This window comes from Callithrix jacchus, chromosome 8 (genome assembly GCF_049354715.1).
Source record: "Callithrix jacchus isolate 240 chromosome 8, calJac240_pri, whole genome shotgun sequence".
Taxonomy (NCBI): domain Eukaryota; kingdom Metazoa; phylum Chordata; class Mammalia; order Primates; family Cebidae; genus Callithrix; species Callithrix jacchus.
The window spans coordinates 73,962,676-73,981,237 of NC_133509.1; the positions used below are offsets into that span (position 1 = coordinate 73,962,676).

An 18,562-nucleotide genomic window follows, 5' to 3' on the forward strand; every position below is an offset into this window, starting at 1 on the left:
AGAGTTAAGAATTGTTTCATTTCTTGTATACTTATCCAGTTAATCTGTATGCTGTTCTTCTAGATATACAGATATCTCATTCGTGCCTTCAAATGCTTGGGTTAATCTCTTAATTTCATTTTCTTTTTTTTTCCCCCCAATACTCATTTTTGTCCTGTATCATTTTTTTTTTCTTGAAGCAGTTTTTTTCTCGGATCTCTCTTGGTTTAATAAGAACTTATTTTGCAGGTGTATGTTCTGTTCTGTGTCCTGAGATTTCAATTCACTCCCATCCCAGTGATTTCCTTGTCTTTCCCCAGTACTAGATCTTTTATTTGCCTCAGTCTCTTTATTAACTCATGAGAGATGACCTAATCACCAAGTGTGAATTTTTTTCTTGAATTCTCATTTGTTTTTACCTGTATCATTTGATTCTTTTATTTATGCATAGAAAAGGATTCGTTTTCATGTGTAAGGAAATACGCTAATGAAGGCTTAGTTTTGCAGAGAAATCCAATAATTACTATTTGGTAGAACAGAGTTTTAAAGACTAAATACATTTAGACTTCTTCATATATATGACCCATTTCTTTTGTGAATTGCCTGCTCAGCCTTTTTTTCTTTGTCTGTTTTTCTTATTGACTTCTAAGAGCTCTTTGCATGCTAAAATGTTATGAATTCCTTTCTTGGTGGGGTGCAGTGGGTCACACCTGTAATCCCAGTGGTTTGGAAGGTCCATGTCGGTAGATCACTTGAGACCAGGAGTTCAAGATCAGTCTGGGCAACACTGCAAGACCCTGACTCTACAACAACAACAACAACAAAATAGCAGCTTATGGTGACATGTGCTTGTAGTCTAGTTGCTTGGGAGACTGAGGTGAGAGGATATCTTGGGACCAGTAGTTTGAGATTATAGTCCAGCTTGGATGACTATAATGAGACCCTGCCTCTAAAAAAAAAAAATTCCTTTGTAGTTATTTGTCTTTAAATTTCTTTTGTGTTATATTTGATTTGTGAAGCTTTTAAGCTTTACGAAGTCAAGTCTACCTTTTATAGTGATCTTTACTTTTTGTGTCATGTTCAGAAAGGCTTTTCTTTCCTGTAAAAGTATATACAGTAGAATATTGTTTGTGCAGGATCTGATCTGTTCTAGATTAATGGTATTTCTAAAGTTTAGTTACTTCAAGTACAAAATTGCACAGTGATTTAAAAAATAAATTTTAATGCATGTAAGGTATGGCATTTTATATGGGGTATATAAGGAATGGTAAATGATCAAATCTAAGATATGTATGTCTCAGAAAACTTTTATTTGATATACATATATGATATAAACTATTTGAAGAATGTGTATGTTATTTTACACTACCCTATTCTGAAGGTTCTTTGAAAACAGGAGCCATGTCTTTCTTTCTTTTTTAAGTAGCTGCACAACGCCTTCTTAGTATCTTTTAATGATTTACCCGTGTGATGAGTTGCATTTTAAAAATGTTCATTTTCAGCTTTTGCAAGAAGCTGAAGTATGGAAAGAACAAGTGAGTGAACTTAATAAACAGAAAATAACATTTGAAGACTCCAAAGTACATGCAGAAGAAGTTCTAAATGATAAAGAAAATCACATCAAGGTAAATGGCTCTACTGGTTTTAGTGACCAAGTTGGCTAGAATTTTATACTAACTCTGAAATCTGAAAACTAATTTTTAACAGCTTTTATTATCACAACATGTTTTCATAACATATTTGGCCAGATTTTCAAATGTTTCTTGAAGACTTACAGATTTGTATGATGTACATACACATACACACATACTTATATGAACATTCTTTGTGTCCTCTTTTTTTAACCTACGTATTTAATAAAGAAATAAAAATAATGGTTTTTACCTTTTCTCTTCAGGATGTTATCGGCTCCTGTTAAGAGGATGTTGGGAAGAGTTTGAGAAATTAGACACATGGTTAGATATATTAATTGAATATCTTTAACTGGTGTATGTACTTTCATGGAGAGGAATACTTTTTTTTTTGAGACAGAGTCTTACTCTGTTGCCCAGGCTGGAGTGCAGTGGTACAATCCTAGCTCACTGCAACCTCTGCCTCCGGTGTTCAAGCAATCCTCTGTCTCAGCCTCCCAAGTAGATGGAGTTACAGGCACCCGCCACCAAGCCTGGCTAATTTTTTTGTATGTTTAGTAGAGATGGGGTTTCATCATCTTGGCCAGGCTGGTTTTGATCTCCTGACCCTAGTGATCCACCCACCTCAGCCTCCCAAAATGCTGGGATTACAGGCGTGAGCCACTGTGCCTCGCTGTGGCATATTGCTTTTATTTATTTATTTATAAACTTACTCTACTAAAGGGTTTGAGATTCTTTTATATAACAAGAATAAGATGCTAACCTCAAGCTCTGCTAAAAGCTGTAGGCCATGTTATTTGTGCCTGGAACTCTGAAGAAAGGGAGGAGATTGAAGGGTGAAAATTGTAGAGCAGAGCATACTTTTAGGTGGGTCCCTTCAGTGGAATACATGATACATCATTTGATTATCAGTAGTGTTAGAAAATCTTTCTGTATTAAACAACATTTAAAAAGTACTTTTGGAAAACCTCTAATGTTCCATTCAAATTCTCTTTTATAAATGTCTTTATCTCAGTTGAACTGCTCAAATAATTATTTGCTTGAATAAATCAAGTAAAAATCTACAGTCTTTTCATGTGTTATATGTCTCACTGCACATGTGTTTGATGTCACACAGAATTTACTCTCATGTTAATTAGGCCACTGTTATTGTGGCATGTGAGAAATGTTATATACAAAAATATTTTACTACTTTTTAATTGTATAATATTAATATGTACTGTACTTTATTTGGGAATAACTAGTTTTGGTTTTTATCTTGCTGAGTTTAATAGTCAATAGATGTTATAGTCTTAAGACTTTACAAATATCTTAATAACAGGTGGAAAATAAGAGCTCTTGTGCTATTACTTATGTGGATTGATTTTCAAACTATAACTGTACATTCAGAAGTTGTAAAGCCGTTACTATAAGTCATTACCCTCTCTGTTTTTTCCCCTTCATTAAATGTCAAGATTCTGACTGAACGCTTGATAAAGATGAAAGATTGGGCCGCTATACTTGGAGAAGAGATAACGGATGATGATAACTTGGAATTAGAAATGAACAGTGAATCAGAAAATGGTGCTTACTTAGGTATTAAGTCATGACTCATCTTCTTTTGCTAAAATGGTGACTAGCTCTTCTATTTCCTTTTTGTTCCTTGTGTGCACCATGTTCTTTATATGCTTTTACTTTGGCATGTTCTGTCTGTCTGCAACACACTGTCTTTTCTCACCATCCTGTATAGTTAACTTTAGCAGGAGTACTGCCTTTTCAGTAAGTCTTTCTCCAACTGCTCAGACACACAACCTCCCCACTCTGTTTCCTTTGTATATATTATACATATCTTTCTTAGAGCAATTTTCAAAATTATAGTATAATCATTTCAATGCCTGTTTTCCCCTGTACTGTAAGCTAATCAAATGGATGAGTGACTAGTTTGAAAAATGAATGTTCTGTAAATGAATACTTCAGGATATTTCCTTTGCTTTTGTCAGAGGTTCAGATGGTTACACTACTTTTAATCTTAGGCATCCAGATTGTTATTGCCATTGCTGGTTGTGCTCTAAAGTTGGCAAAAGTTAGTTTCACCATAGCCACTTTGTATTCTCACACCAATTCCTTTGACCTAAAAAAAACTTTTTATTTTGAAATACGGCTTCATAGGAAGTCTGAAAACTAGTGCAGAGGTTCCATGTACCCCTCTCTCATTTGACCCCAGTGGTAGTTCTTCAGACTTTTATGTCATTTTTCTGTTTGCTTCCCTAGCCCCCGTATAAGTAACACATTTATTAAGGAGGAAAAAGTGTGATTCAAAATTTTTTTCATAACATTAATATATTAGAAAAAATTACATCCCTAAAATAAATATATAAAGTTCTGTTTGTACTTTTTTTTGGAGACGGAGTTTCACTCTTGTTACCCAGGCTGGAGTGCAATGGTGCGATCTCGGCTCACTGCAACTTCTGCCTCCTGGGTTCAGGCAGTTCTCCTGCCTCAGCCTCCTGAGTAGCTGGGATTACAGGCACGTGCCACCATGCCCAGCTAATTTTTTTTGTGTTTTTAGTAGAGATGGGGTTTCACAATGTTGACCAGGATGGTCTCAGGGATATACTTTTTAATGTCTACTTCATTATGTATAAAATAATCCTTTCCCTCATGCTTGTTTAATGTTATTTTAACTTGGGTTATAATTTTACTCATATTTTGGATGCTGTAAGAATCCAAGAATAGTTAACAATTGTGGCCTATATTTAGATGAATATTGAATCCTTGCTATAACTCTGCTCTTGGAGTTGGAGCTGAAGAACCTTGTTAAATGGTATGGCATTTCAGTGCTTTTATTGTTTAGCTTCCTGGGAGCAGGTCCAAGGCCATTCTGCTTTATACCAAATTGTTTATTGTAGCAAGAAGAGGGATTATACGTCTCTGGTTGAGTGAACTGATAAAATTATTTGGATGTCTTTTGTCGTATTGTACTACTTTCCCAAATCATTGTTGTGCTTTTGATTTTCACTGTAGATAATCCTCCAAAAGGAGCTTTGAAGAAACTGATTCATGCTGCTAAGGTTTGTGTTATTACATAAATGTAAAGAATAGGGAGGAAGAAAGAGAACATGGTTTAAACTCATATCTCCTTAGTAACTGTTTAAAAAGTCCATTTTATGTTCCCAAAGAAATATATTCAATAAATGATCAGAATTTTTGTCATCAATTGCTTTTTACTTTTAATTATTAACTTTATAAATTTATATAATTTTTAGAATTTATCAAAATAAAAAATTCCAAGTTCTATACTCATTTTTTCAGATATGAATATATTTAAAATGTTTTTTGTATTTTGTCTTGTACTTCCCTCGATCATTCTTTTTTCTTCTAGTCGAAATATTTTCTCACCCCTTCTGCCCTATATCCTATTTTGAGAAGTAAATACTAGGTTTCTTTTTTTCTGGTTTATTTCTTCTCTTTTCCACCCTAGTGGAGGTTTCCTAATTTTTGCTGATCTATATGAAGTCTTGGTAATGTAGTTTGAAGGCTGCTTTAATTAAAACTTTTGTTGAAAGTAAATAGAATGAAAATAGTCACTTTTTAAGCATCCAGTGAAAAGCATTCACTACTTTTCTCTATCCCTTGTTCTGAGACTTAACAAGTATTAATGATTTTGCTGGTTTTTTAAGATGGAAGATGCATTATTGGTTTCTGTATTCCAGGTGATAATTCATCAAAATGATAAAATAACTTAAAAAGTGTTGGGGGTGTTATAATGAGGTTTTTTTTTTTTTTTTCTGTATAACTGATTAATGTTCCTTTTTTCCTTCTCTTCTTTAAAGTTAAATGCTTCTTTAAAAACCTTAGAAGGAGAAAGAAACCAAATATATATTCAGTTATCTGATGTTGATAAGACAAAGGAAGAGCTTACAGGTAGGTCATCTACATACATACTTTTAATGTTTTTCTAAGTACTTCTCCTTTTAGAGAATGGTAAAAATTAATTGAATAAATTTTGGGAAGATCCAATTTGATTTTTTTTTTAACTTTTGTTCCTTTTGGGTATTGTGAAACATTAGTCCTGATTTTAGTTGTCATTGCTAAAGGCATACCAATTTCCTCTACATTTATGTGAAATTAGTGAATTTTTTAGAAAAACATGTAAAACCATATTTATCTTTGAATATATTACACTGTTATGTGTTTGGTATGGTTTTAAATGTTAAAAAGTAGCAAATTGAAACTTGATGTTGAAAGTCTTTGTTAATTGAAAAATTGATCTTTCAACTTTAATGTTGAAAGTCTTTGTTAATTGAAAAATTGATCTTCAGTAGTGGTACTACTTGCAGTATGATTCAGTCCTTTAATGTACATACATAGTATATTAGCACATGCGAGAGTGATGTTAGACTTGTAGAAATGAAGTTTTTGTTTTAATTGAAAACATTTATGTTTATTTTGCAGATAGTGTTTGTATTTTCAAAAAGTAAACAAGTTCTGTCAATATGTTTGAAAAGTTTTAAAGTTGGGATAAATAGCATCTCATTTTGTACAAATAAAAATTAAAAAAATTTACCATATACATTTGCATCAAAAAAGACCAGAAGGACATACTCAAATGTCAGTAGTGATTATCTCTGAATATGGGATTGTGGACAGATTTTTATATTCTTTTCACTTACCTGTATTTTCAAAAACTTCTACAGTAAGTGAACTGTATTTATAATACTATTTTAAAAGATTGAACCACCAAAGATAGAGGTTATTAAAAATTATCATATCCCTGGCTGGGTGCAGTGGCTCATGCCTGTAATCCCAGCACTTTGGGAGGCTGAGGCAGGCAGATCACCTGAGGTCGGGAGTTCGAGACCGGCCTGTCCAACATGAGAAACCCCATCTCTACTAAAAATATAAAAATTAGCCAGATGTGGCAGTGGGCGCCTGTAATCCCAGCTACTCAAGAGGCTGAGGCAGAATCGCTTGAACTTGAGGTGAAGGTTGCAGTGAGCTGAGATTGCGCCATTACACTCCAGCCTGGGCAACAAGAGCAAAACTGTCTCAAAAAAAAAAAAAAAAAAATGGTTGTATCCTACTCACATGATTTTAGTAATTGGATTATTTTTGGATTTTAAGAAACATTAGTATTAGTTTAAGAGAGTATATAAAGCATTGTACTAAAAGTCATGGGAGATTCACAGAAGGAAAAAATAGCTTACTTTCAAGGAAGCTATATTTGAAACAATGTGTGTAGAAATTGCCAGAGTAGCAAGGAAATTTGCTCACCAGTTACCCCACTCCTTAATACAATTTCCTGGCAAATCTTTATGTTTTTCTTAGACTAATATTTGGAGACTGTATATCTGCCTGTACCCTTCTTCCAAATCTAACTTTGTTTTTTTTAATGGATCATGAAAGATAAATTTCTGTAATTGATCTTTTATTCATAGCATGAAGATTTTCCTCCAAACTGTTTATGCCTTTTCTGGTAATCATTTGCAGTGGTTAAGTTACAGACAATTCAAAACAAAATAGCTAGAGTAGAAGTGCAAAAATATGGCCAGGTGCGGTGGCTTGTACCTGTATTCCTAGCACTTTGGGAGGCGGAAGTGGGCAGATCACTTGAGCTTGGGAGTTGGAGACCAGTGTGTCCAACATGGTGAAACCACATCTCTACTAAAAATACAAAAATTAGTTGGGTGTGGTGGTGCATGCCTGTAGTCCCAGCTGCTTGGGAGGCTGAGGCATGAGAATTGCTTGAACATGGGAGGTGGAGGTAGCAGTGAGCCAAGATCTCACCACTGCACTCCAGCCTGGGCGACCAAGTGAGACTCTATGTCAAAAAAAAAAAAGGTACAAAAGTATATTAAAGAATTAAGTGATGGTTTGTAGTTTGCTTGTTTGTTTTACAATAGGGATGATGAATTTTAGTAGAGATAATACCCAGCGTTGATTTCTTTATGTGATTGTTCTTGGCAGTGGCTTAAAGCCTAGGTCAATGAATTTTTTTTCTGATGTAGATTAAAAAATTTCTGTGGAAAGATAGTTACATACAATTTCCTGTACATTTAATCATTTAATGTTTACGTATTAAAATGTTCTTTTGGTGTGTATGTTTAATGGGTTGTATTAGTCCGTTCTCACATTGCTGTAAGGAGCTACCTGAAACTGGGTACTTTGTAAAGAAAAGAGGTTTAAATGACTCATTGTTTTGCAGGCTGTACAGGCTTCTGCTTCCCGGGAGGTGTCAGGAAAGTGGAAAGTGAAGGGGAAACTAGCACATCTTACATGGTGGGAGCAGGAGGAAGAGAGTGAAGGGGGAGGTGTTACACACTTTTAAACAACCAGATCTCATGAGAACTCTATCATCTAGGGGGATACCGCACTAGGAGGATGGTAATAAACCATGAGAAATCATGCCCATGATCCAGTCACCTCCCATCAGGCTACACCTCTAACACTGAGTGTTACAGTTCAACATGAAATTTCGGTGGGGTCACAAACCCAAATCCTATCATGAGTGTTTTAGAATAATTAAACCGTTACATGTAATTTGAAAATTTTCTGCTTGTTAATACTATTTCCAAAACTTCCCTCTTTAGGCAGAGTGAGTTTTGTCTTTTAAGATTTGTAGTGGTGATTCATATACATGTTATGGGAGATGATACATTCCTTCATCTTAGAGGAGTTGAGGTACCTTAATATTAGAGATATTCAGAGTTGATACTTCAATTTTAGAGGAGCTCAGCATTTATTATGTTAGAAGAGAAATGAGGTTTTTAAAAAAATTGGTGAATACATTATAAAGCATTCATAATTATTTAGAATTATTCATTTTTATAGATTTTTTTAAAAAATTGGTTTAGCAGTTGGAACAAATTTGGTGTTTTTCTCTCTAGTCTTGGTAGTATTTTAAACTAGGAGTATGTTTGAGCGTTTGTTATGAGAAGATGCGGATTTCTAACTTGACTTATATACCAAAATTTTAGCTTAAAAGGGAGGGTTAGGTAGAATTTATTATTGAGAGATAAAGTTTTCACTAGATAAAAACAGGCATTATTCATCGTCTGGAAATAGTTTTACAGGGAATGTTGAACTACAATGTTGCCCTTTAAAACTCTTATCTCCCCTGAGAACTTTGGTGGCATTTGGCTCCCAAATTGAAAATTAGATGCTAGAAATTAGAATGTTGAAGGTTTTAGGAATCCTGTAAATAATAATAAAAATTAAAACAATTTTTTTTTTTGGAGACAGGGTCTCGCCTCTGTCACCTAGGCTGGAGTGCAGTGGTGTGATTTTGGCTTACTGTAACCTCTGCCTCCCAGGTTCAAGCAGTTCTCCTCAGCCTCCCAAGTAGCTGGGATTACAGGCACTTCCCACCATGTCTGACTAATTTTTGCATTTTAAGCAGAGATGGGGTTTTGCCATATTGGCCGGGCTGGTCTTGAACTCCTGGCCTCAGGTGATCCACCCACTTTGGCCTTCCCAAGTTCTGTGATTACAGGCGTGAGCCACCGCGCCTGGCCAAAATTAAAATTTATATAGGTTCTTAAAATATTAATACACTCAGTTGAACACTATTCAGCAGTTAAAAAATAATGGCATTCTGTTTTGTGGCAACATGAGTGAGCCCATTTTAAGTGAAATAAGCCATGCCAGAAAGAGCAGTGCTGCATGTTCTCATATATGGGAGCTAAAGAAGTTGATCTCATTTAGTAGAGAGTGGAATAGTAATAGTAATATGAGGTTGGGAAGTGTAGAGGGTAGGGGGTTAAGGAAAGGTTACTTAGCAGATCCAAAACTGTAGATAGGTGGAATGGTTTCTAGTGTTCTGTAGCACTGTAGAGTGACTAGTTAACTTATTTTATGTTTATTATTTTTCTTCAATGTATTTCATCATATTTTTTATTTGTAAATAGCTAGAAGAGAGGATTTTGAATGTTCGTAACATAATGACAAATGTTAGAGGTGATGGATATGCTAATTACCCTGATAAGATGATTACACATTGAATACCTGTATTGAAATATTATACTGTACCACATAAATATGAACAATTTTTATGTGTCAACTAATAACAATAAAAACGTTTGGGTAAACAAAATACCTTATAGATTTTCTGTTAATGGAAAGAGTTTAGTTTATTAATAATTTATTATTTTTTGTAATTTTATCTTTCTGAAATGATAATTTGCAACTCAAATGTTTACTCCTTTAATTATGACTTAAAATTTTTATATAGAGCATATTAAAAATCTTCAGACTGAACAAGCATCTTTGCAGTCAGAAAACACACATTTTGAAAGTGAGAATCAGAAGCTTCAACAGAAACTTAAAGTAATGACTGAATTATATCAAGAAAATGAAATGAAACTCCACAGGTAATAAAAATTATGTTAACTTCATTGAACAGCAAGTAAGATAGCTTCAGAGATATATGTTACATATTTAGCTGTAGCAATTATTGAAAGTTCTCAATTTATGATTGGATTATATTTTATCAAATTATTTTTAAGAAAGGTATTTGATCTGGAAACACTTTTTTTTCAACAAAGAAAATATTGTAAATGATGTTGGAATTTCCAAGTTAGTCACAGAGTCCTCTTTAGCTTCTAGTAAGTAGTCAGCAAATTACTACCTTAAAATTCCTAATACTGGCAGGGAATCTGAGTGGACACTCTTGATTGAACTGCCCATTAATTCCATCTCTGATACATGTTAAAACTAATGTCTCTGTTCTGTGCAAGTTGCTCCTACCCAAGTGTTCCTTGTCTTAGTAAGTGGCAGTGTCATTTACTTAGTTGCTCAGGGTGGCTCCTCAAGCTATTTTTGACTTCTTTGTTTTCTGTCTCCTATTTATTCTGTCATCAAATCCTGTCAGCTTTCTTATAGCCTGAATCTGACCACTTTTTACCATCTCCCTTACTGGTCTAGTCCAAGCCATCCGCAGTTAATATCTGGTTTATTATAGTAGGCTTATAAGTAGTCTCCCTCTTTACACCCTTTCTCCTGTACCTTGTTTTCTCTGCAACATGCAGGATGACCCTTAAAATGTGAATTGTGAGTATGGTCACTCTCTTGCTCAAAATCCCTGAGTGCCTTCCTTTCACACTCGGAACTTAACCTGTAGCTTTTGTATCTTAGCCTACAAGACTATACAGCCTTGTACCCTTGGCCACTTCTTTAATTTTAGCTTATTCATGTTCTTTTTCTTCTCAGTACCCTCCATCCAACACTGGCCTTTTGGTGGTCTTTAGCACATTGACCTCAGGGTCTTTTGCACTTGCTCCTTCTACCTGGAATGATGTTTCCTTATACATTTGCATGGCTCAATTTTTCTTTTTATTTGGGTCTGGGTTCAGTTGTTGCCTCAAAAAATCCTTCCCTGTCTACTCTAACTAAAATGATAACTGCTACTCTTTATCCCCTTATTTTGCCTCATAGCTCTTATTGTCCTCTGATGATTGATTGCTTTTATTTCTTTTATCTTTCCTACATTAAATATAAGCTCTGAGAGAGAATTACTTTATTTTCTTCACTTCTGTGTTCCCAGTGCCTAAAGCTGTATGAGACGGTAGCTGTTCAGTACATGTTTGTTGAATATACGTACAAATATGTTCATTGCCTTTATATATTGAAGGAATGTGTGTGTGAGTGTGTGAATGTGTGTGTGTGTGTGTGTGTGTGTGTATGTTGTTACCTAAATAGCTAAGTACACAGAAGACCCTTGAGATATCTGAAGACTTCAGATTTTCAAATATTACCGTAGCACTTATTTTTTTTCATCATAAAGGGTAATAAAATGTAACAGACTCAGGTTCCCTTAGGCTCTTAATGAAAGTTATTGTAGTTGTTCTTTATTAATTATAGAATCTGTATTTGTGAATTCACTTACTTGCCAAAATATATCTGTGAATCAGATCAATACATGCAAAGCTTTTGCAGCCATTCATGGACATGTTCAGAATGATGAAAAATTTGAGTTGCCCAATGTGCATGTTGGCAGCTGAGGTTAAACAAGGTGATGCTCTGCTTTCTTGTTTCAGCTCTCGTTCTGTAAGCCAGTGTCCTTTTTACAGTATATTTAGTACCTCATTTTTAAATATTTTTATGCTTTTGCTGGTGATTTAGGTGTTTAAAATGTGCACTAAGCATACTGCTGAACTGTTAAATAGTGTTTGAAGCTCAAGAAGGTTGTGATGTGTGTTATGGAGAAAATACATGTGTTAGATAAACTTCATTTAGGCATGAATTACAGTGCTTTTGGCTGTGAGTTCAATGTTAACAAATTAACAATATATATATTAAGTAAGATACCTTTAAACAGAAGCACACATAAGACAAGGTTATGTATTGATTAGTTGATAAAATTGTTGTAACCAGAGGCTAGCAGGAAGCTAACTCTTTTTGATTACCTTTAGGAGGAGCAGTGATCTGGTATTTGCTAATTCATGATCTGTAGTGACTTTATGGAATATAACTAGCACAAATAATGAGAATCTACTTGATATATTTGGAAACTGGTAGAGAATACTAATGCTTCTTTGAGATCAGGATGCTGGGTAGTGCTTGGCTCAGTCACTGCTAAGTTCTATACCTCAGTCATGATTTGGATTCAGTTCACAATTAAAAAGTTGTTATTTGTTGTGGACCTTTGGCCATTTGGGACTGCTCAGGGTATGAAAGAGAATAAACTTGACTAAATGAAAGAGTTGCAGTATAACTTTAGGGTTTTTGAGCTAGTATACCTAGGAGTGGGCCCTTCTTTTTAGGTTAGAATGAAACATATTAAAGTAAAACTTGGATATAAAAGTGATTGTTTGAGGTGAAAGCAATACTTTTGTATATATCTTTTGAATAAAAAAGGTATATGGTTGATTACAGAATTTGGATGAGCAGTGTTTCAGAAAAAAAAAGATATTTTCCTTAGATTTTTAAGGCAAGGATAGGAAGCTGAGTAGTGTCCTACTTGTGTGTGTTGTTCACATGATTTCATTTGTTTGAATTATTTTAAATTCCTAAAATATGTATTCGCTTCTTATATTTAAATTAAACTACTTGCTACTGAAATTCAGTGAATTATGCCATTGGTACTTCTTCAGAGTAGAATATTGAGTTGATAGTACCAGTAAATTTATATTATTGCTGCATATAGAATAATTTAAGTTCAGTCTAGATGTTGGCTTGATGTTTTTCTTGACTGATACATTGTTTTACTACCATTTTTCCAAATTTAATAATGGAAAGAAATGAAATGGTAGGACTTAGAAGCTTGATGTGTTACTTTTTTTTTTTGAGAGGGAGTCTTGCTGTGATGCCTAGGCTGGAGTTCAGTGGTGCAATCTTGGCTCTCTGTAACCTCCACCTTCTGGGTTCAAGCGATTCTCTTCCCCCAGCCTCCTGGGTAGCTGGGACTATAGGTATACCACCACGCCTGGCTAATTTTTTTTTTTTTCGTATTTTTAGTAGAGATGGGGTTTTACCATGTTGGCCAGGCTGGTCTGAAACTCCTGACCTCCAGTGATCTGCCTGACTTGGCCTCCTAAAGTGCTGGGATTACAGGCGTGAGCCACTGTACCTGGCTCTTGATGTGTTACTTTAAATATATATGATTTTCTTTTTCGAGATGCAGTCTTGCTCTGTTGCTCAGACTGGAGTACAGTGGTGTGATCTTGGCTCAGTGCAACCTTTGCCTCCTGGGCTTGAGCAATTCTCCTGCCTCAGCTGCCTGAGTAGCTGGGATTACAGGTGCACGGCACCACACCCTGCTAATTTTTGTATTTTTAGTAGCAACAGGGTTTCACCATGTTAGCCTGGCAGGTCTCAAACTCCTGACCTCGTGATCTGCCCTCCTTGGCCTCCCAAAGTGCTGGGATTATAGGTGTGAGCCACCGTGCCTGGCTGAGATAAGATTTTTTTAAGCCATGTCATCAGGTCTCCTTTCATAGTGTAATTTCTATCATTAATAGGCCCACTCAAATTCAGTGGGACAGTACATAGACCTCACCTTTTATCAGTAGGGGTGTCAAATAATTTCTGGCTATCTTCAGTCTACACAGTCTGTAAAAACACATCTCTCTTCCATATCCATGCCTATCGCACTTTCGTGCTTTTCCTAAGGAGATGACGTATTTTCTTACAACGTCCATGAAAGTGATTGACTTGAGGGAATGCTTTCTTAGCAATAGGTGATATAATGTATAGAATATAAAACATTTACAGCCACACTCCAAGATTTCTTCCTTCAGTAGTTTGTCTTGTTCCTCCTCAAAGTTCATGAAGGAGGGAAGATATCCATTTAGGACTCCAAATGTGTTTTCCTGTGGTATTCAATAAATATTTCTTGGGTGACCAAGGTTATTAATGATAGTATGTGAAATGAAACAACATGGGTATTGTAGCATAAAAGCGTCACTGCTTATGAACTCTGGAGCTTGGTTTAATTATTTCATTTCTCTGTGCTTCGTTTTCATTTTTGTAAGATGGGTGTAGAAGTACCACCCTCTGTAGAGCTGTTGTGGTAATTAAATAATACATGTAATAGCCTAAGAACAGTTTTTGGGACATACTAATGGCTCAATAAGTTATTATTAATAGAACTGGATGTAGTAAATAGGACTGCTACTACTAGTACTGTTGACTTTGGGTTTATTGTAATAATGGGGTGTGTATATGTGTGTGTGTGTGTGTGTGTGTGTCTGTGTGCATGTGTGTGTGTGTGTGTGTGTGTGTGTGTGTGTATGTGTATGTGTATACTTGCCTGGAAGCCAAATCACTAACCAACATAAAAGTTAATGAAACATAATTTTTTATTTTATTAATTGGTGACTTCTTACTAGCAAATGTAATGCTTGTTTATACAGAAAGTCTTGATAAGTGATAGTCATAATAGTTTTTATTAAATTTATCTTTGGTCCTATTTTCAAGATAAATTTATATAGAAAACTTAAAGTAGTAGTATTATAGTAGAAAACTATTAGTAATAATAGTAGAAAACCATTAGTAGTTCTGGACTAGACATGGTGCTTTATAATTTGAGTTTGTAGTATTAAATTCCACACCAGGAATATTTATACAGGTGCTTTTTTTTTTTCTTGCAGGTGATGTTTTCAGTGATATTTTAGAAATCACTTTACAGGAATTGCCCGTTTTGGTACAGTTAAAAAGATAGAATTGTCTTATGCCATGTTTTAAAATAATTAAAACTCTTTTTGCTTTAAGGAAATTAACAGTAGAGGAAAATTTCCGGTTAGAGAAAGAAGAAAAACTTTGTAAAGTAGACGAAAAGATCAGCCATGCCACTGAAGAGCTGGAGACCTATAGGTATTAAATACATTTCTCCGTTTCTCTTTTGGGATGAGAAGGGTATCTAAAAAACTTAATGCCAGAAAAAATAATAAATCCTGAAAATAGAAAACATTTTAAAATCTGACAGTTGGTACAGACAAAAAATAATATATTTTTGTCTCATCACTTTTCATTTGGATTTCTTGGTTTTAAGCAATTATACAGAAAATATAGAGAGGAAAAATGTTTTTCTTTCAGGTTGTGTGATTTTTAAAATCTCTCACAGTTGAATAAGGACAATTTTATGTCAGTGTCAAGAAATTTATGAATAGATATTAATTTTAAGGTCTTTCCTCTTTGGTTCAAATTGAGAAGAATATATGTAGTATCAGTGAATCAATAGGTGTGCCACAAAAAGATGAGGGAGCGACAGAGCATTCTGAAGTATTTAAAAGACTATAAATCTAGTTTACCTTGGTTTGATCCTTTCTAGATTCCAGGAAGTAGAAAATAGAGAGGAAAAAAGGGCAAGATTCAGTAGTATCCCAAATAGTTGTGATGCTTCATTTTACCTCAGGAAGAGCACGCTTGAGTTTTATCCAAAGAAATTATTTTATGAGATTATGTTAATATCATAAAAGTAACAAGTAACTTTTACTTCACAATGATTGCTAATATCCTTGAATTCTATTAAGACTACTGACATCTGGCTGAGCACAGTGGCTCACGCCTATAATCCCTGCACTTTGTGAGGCTGAGGTAGATGGATCACCTGAAGTCAGAAGTTTGAGACTAGCCTGGCCAATATGATGAAACTCCATCTCTACTAAAAATTCAAAAAATTATCTGGGTGTGGTGGTGGGTGCCTATCCCATCTACTCAGGAGGCTGAGGCAGGAGAATCGCTTGAACCCTGGAGATGGAGGTTGCAGTGAGCCGAGATTCCGCCACTGCACTCTAGCCTGGACAACAAGAGTGAAATGCTGTCTCAAAGAAAAAAAAAGACTATCAACATTTGAATAAATTTTCTAGGATCATTCTTCTTAAAAGAAAAAAATATATACCATGTAATATAAATACTTGTGTGACTTTTGGTTTAGGTAAACTCAAGTAGTAGTAGTATTCTTAAGTTGTAATCAATGTTAAAATTAGTTTCGGAAAAATTATACTGTAGAATCTCTCAGAGGTGATTGTTTCTTAATGGGGAGTTCTGGAGTTATTTTTACTTGAAATAGAGCACTCTGGGTGTTTTAATTAATATTTTTTTACTAGAGAGTAAGTTCTGTCATTTCTTATGATATGTTAATAGTAGAATAATTATTCGTTCCATTTAGAAAGCGAGCCAAAGATCTTGAAGAAGAATTGGAGAGAACTATTCATTCTTATCAAGGGCAGGTATGTGTGTGTGTGTGTGTGTGTGTGTGTGTGTGTGTGTGTAATTTAAAATAATTCTGATTTGTTTGAATTGTTGAAGAAATATAATTACTTGACCAGTTGTACACCTCTTTTGAGGTGTTGCATGTGGCTACGGGACATTTCCAACGAGCCAAAGATTCTGGGATAAGAAATCTTATTTTAAATTACCATATTGGCTGGGCGGAGTGGCTCTAGCATGTAATCTCAGCACTCTGGGATGTCTAGATGGGCACATCACTTGAGGTCAGGTGTTCTAGACCAGCCTGGCCAACATGGCAAAACTCTGTCTTTACTTAAAAAAAAAAATAGAAAAATTAGCTGAGAGTAGTGGCACATGCCTGTAATCCCAGCTACTCAGGAGGCTGAGGCAAGAGAATCACTTGAACTCAAGAGGCAGAGGTTGCAGTGAGGTGACATTGCATCATTGCACTCCAGGCTGGGGGATAGAGTGAGACTCCATCTCAAAAAAAAAAAAATATTAAAATTGCCATATCTTCTGCTGCTTTGGGAAGGTAGAGTGCATCACATAAATTCATATCAACAGTGGGGTCTTATACTCAGACAAGTTATATGTTAATTGGCAATTCCTGTTAATTATTGCATAAAGTAAAAGTTTACCAAACAAAAACTTTGTCTTTACATTTAGTTTTTGTTTTAAAATGGATTATGCATACATATTTGCTTTAAAAATGTTACTTAACTCTTCAGAGATGCTTGGGATATTTTTGGGTTGTCTGAGACATCATAGTGGTAGCTGTGAATGTTTTTTACGTAAGAATAATAATTGTCAGTGGCATTTTAATTACTTTCTTTTTCAGATTATTTCCCATGAGAAAAAAGCACATGATAATTGGGTAAGTTTTAAATTTCCTTAAGTCTCTTTTGTTAAATTGTACTTTTTTTTTCATAAGATATGCTGCTCATTTAAATTAGATGAAAATAAAGATAGTATTATAAAAATCAGTTTAATTTTGGAAATAGTGAAATTATATTCTTTGTGAACTAAACACTTTGTTCTACACAGTTATTAAAAAAATCTGATTTTTTTCCTCTCTGCTTTCAGCACTTTGCTTCTTTGAAAGGAGTTTATACTCTCTGGGGAAGGTGATATAATGTTCATGGATTGATTGTTTCAGGGCACTGAATTGCCACTAATTAGTTTTGGATAAGCTACTTAAAATCTTTGGCCCTATTTCTTCATTTGTGTAACAATGGAATTAGATTAAGTGATCTTCAAAGCCCCTTCCAGTTGTGAAAGTCCTAAAATTCTGTTACCTGATTCTCAGTGTTGAATTACTGGGTACACATTAAGAAAAGAGTCATCATGATAAATAGTGTATCTGTGCTCCAGAGGAACTAATGTGTGAGGAAGTGATAAGGATGCAGATTTTGACTAATTATAAGAAAGACACTCTAACGTATAGGACTGTTATAATAGCTGGCCTTTGGAGTACTTGTCATAGCAGTCCTCAACAGTAGGCAGTTTGCACAGTGGGTGGATACATGGAGTCTGGAATTAGGCTGTCTTGGCTGGTGTCCTGGCTTCATCACCTGTCATCAGTTTTCTTATCTATAAGACAGATATATCAATAGTACCTATATCATAGGGTGACTGTGGTGATTAAATTCATGTAAGGTGATTTCTAAGTGCCTGACACATGGCATACATTCAGTGAATGTTAACTGTTGCTTTTATTATTGTTATATTGAAGCTTGGTAGATGTTTCTTAGACATGTTGGAGTGGCTATTCCAGCCTAGGGTGAGGATTAGGTACGTTGAATGTCTAGGTCCTCCTCAGTTCTAAGATTCTGTGTGCTTTGGTATTGAGGGTTCAAATGAAAATTTGTTACTAAATTAAGCTGGGCTTGGAGATAAATTTAGTTAACCACTCCTTGCCACTTGTAAAATACTTAGATGTAGATTACTCTTTAAAGATGGAGAGGTCCACACACAGTCTCAGGGTAGGATCATAATCAGGCTGTTTTCTGGAAGGGCAGCAGGAACATCTTACAGATCTTACAGAGGCACTGATTTGTAAAGATCAGAATAAAAACCACAAACAACAATGGCCAAGAAGGGAATATACTGAGGCCCAGAGGTAACAATTCCATATTCCCCCCTCACCCCTGTATATTTAGCGAGATCTCCTAAGGTAGATAAAGGTTATCTCAGACAACATGGATGGAGACTACAAAGAGACCATTAAGCAGTTGGATATACAGATCTGGGACAGCCAGATGATACCTAGGAAATAACTGTCCTCATGTGCTCTAGAGTACAGG

General features: G+C 35.0%; 1 protein-coding gene across 22 annotated transcripts in view; it reads left to right on the top strand.

The window, feature by feature from the left end:
- Window positions 1–18,562, top strand: part of MIA2 (MIA SH3 domain ER export factor 2) — a 121,385-nt gene that overhangs the window by 59,227 nt on the left and 43,596 nt on the right. For all 22 annotated transcript variants that reach the window (XM_078334816.1, XM_054239890.2, XM_009005973.5 and 19 more), the window contains 8 exons: window positions 1,482–1,604; window positions 3,065–3,185; window positions 4,614–4,660; window positions 5,423–5,513; window positions 9,820–9,958; window positions 14,799–14,900; window positions 16,198–16,258; window positions 17,098–17,133. In XM_078334816.1, the coding sequence (XP_078190942.1) occupies window positions 1,482–1,604; window positions 3,065–3,185; window positions 4,614–4,660; window positions 5,423–5,513; window positions 9,820–9,958; window positions 14,799–14,900; window positions 16,198–16,258; window positions 17,098–17,133 (720 nt within the window). The remainder of the gene's footprint in view (window positions 1–1,481; window positions 1,605–3,064; window positions 3,186–4,613; window positions 4,661–5,422; window positions 5,514–9,819; window positions 9,959–14,798; window positions 14,901–16,197; window positions 16,259–17,097; window positions 17,134–18,562) is intronic.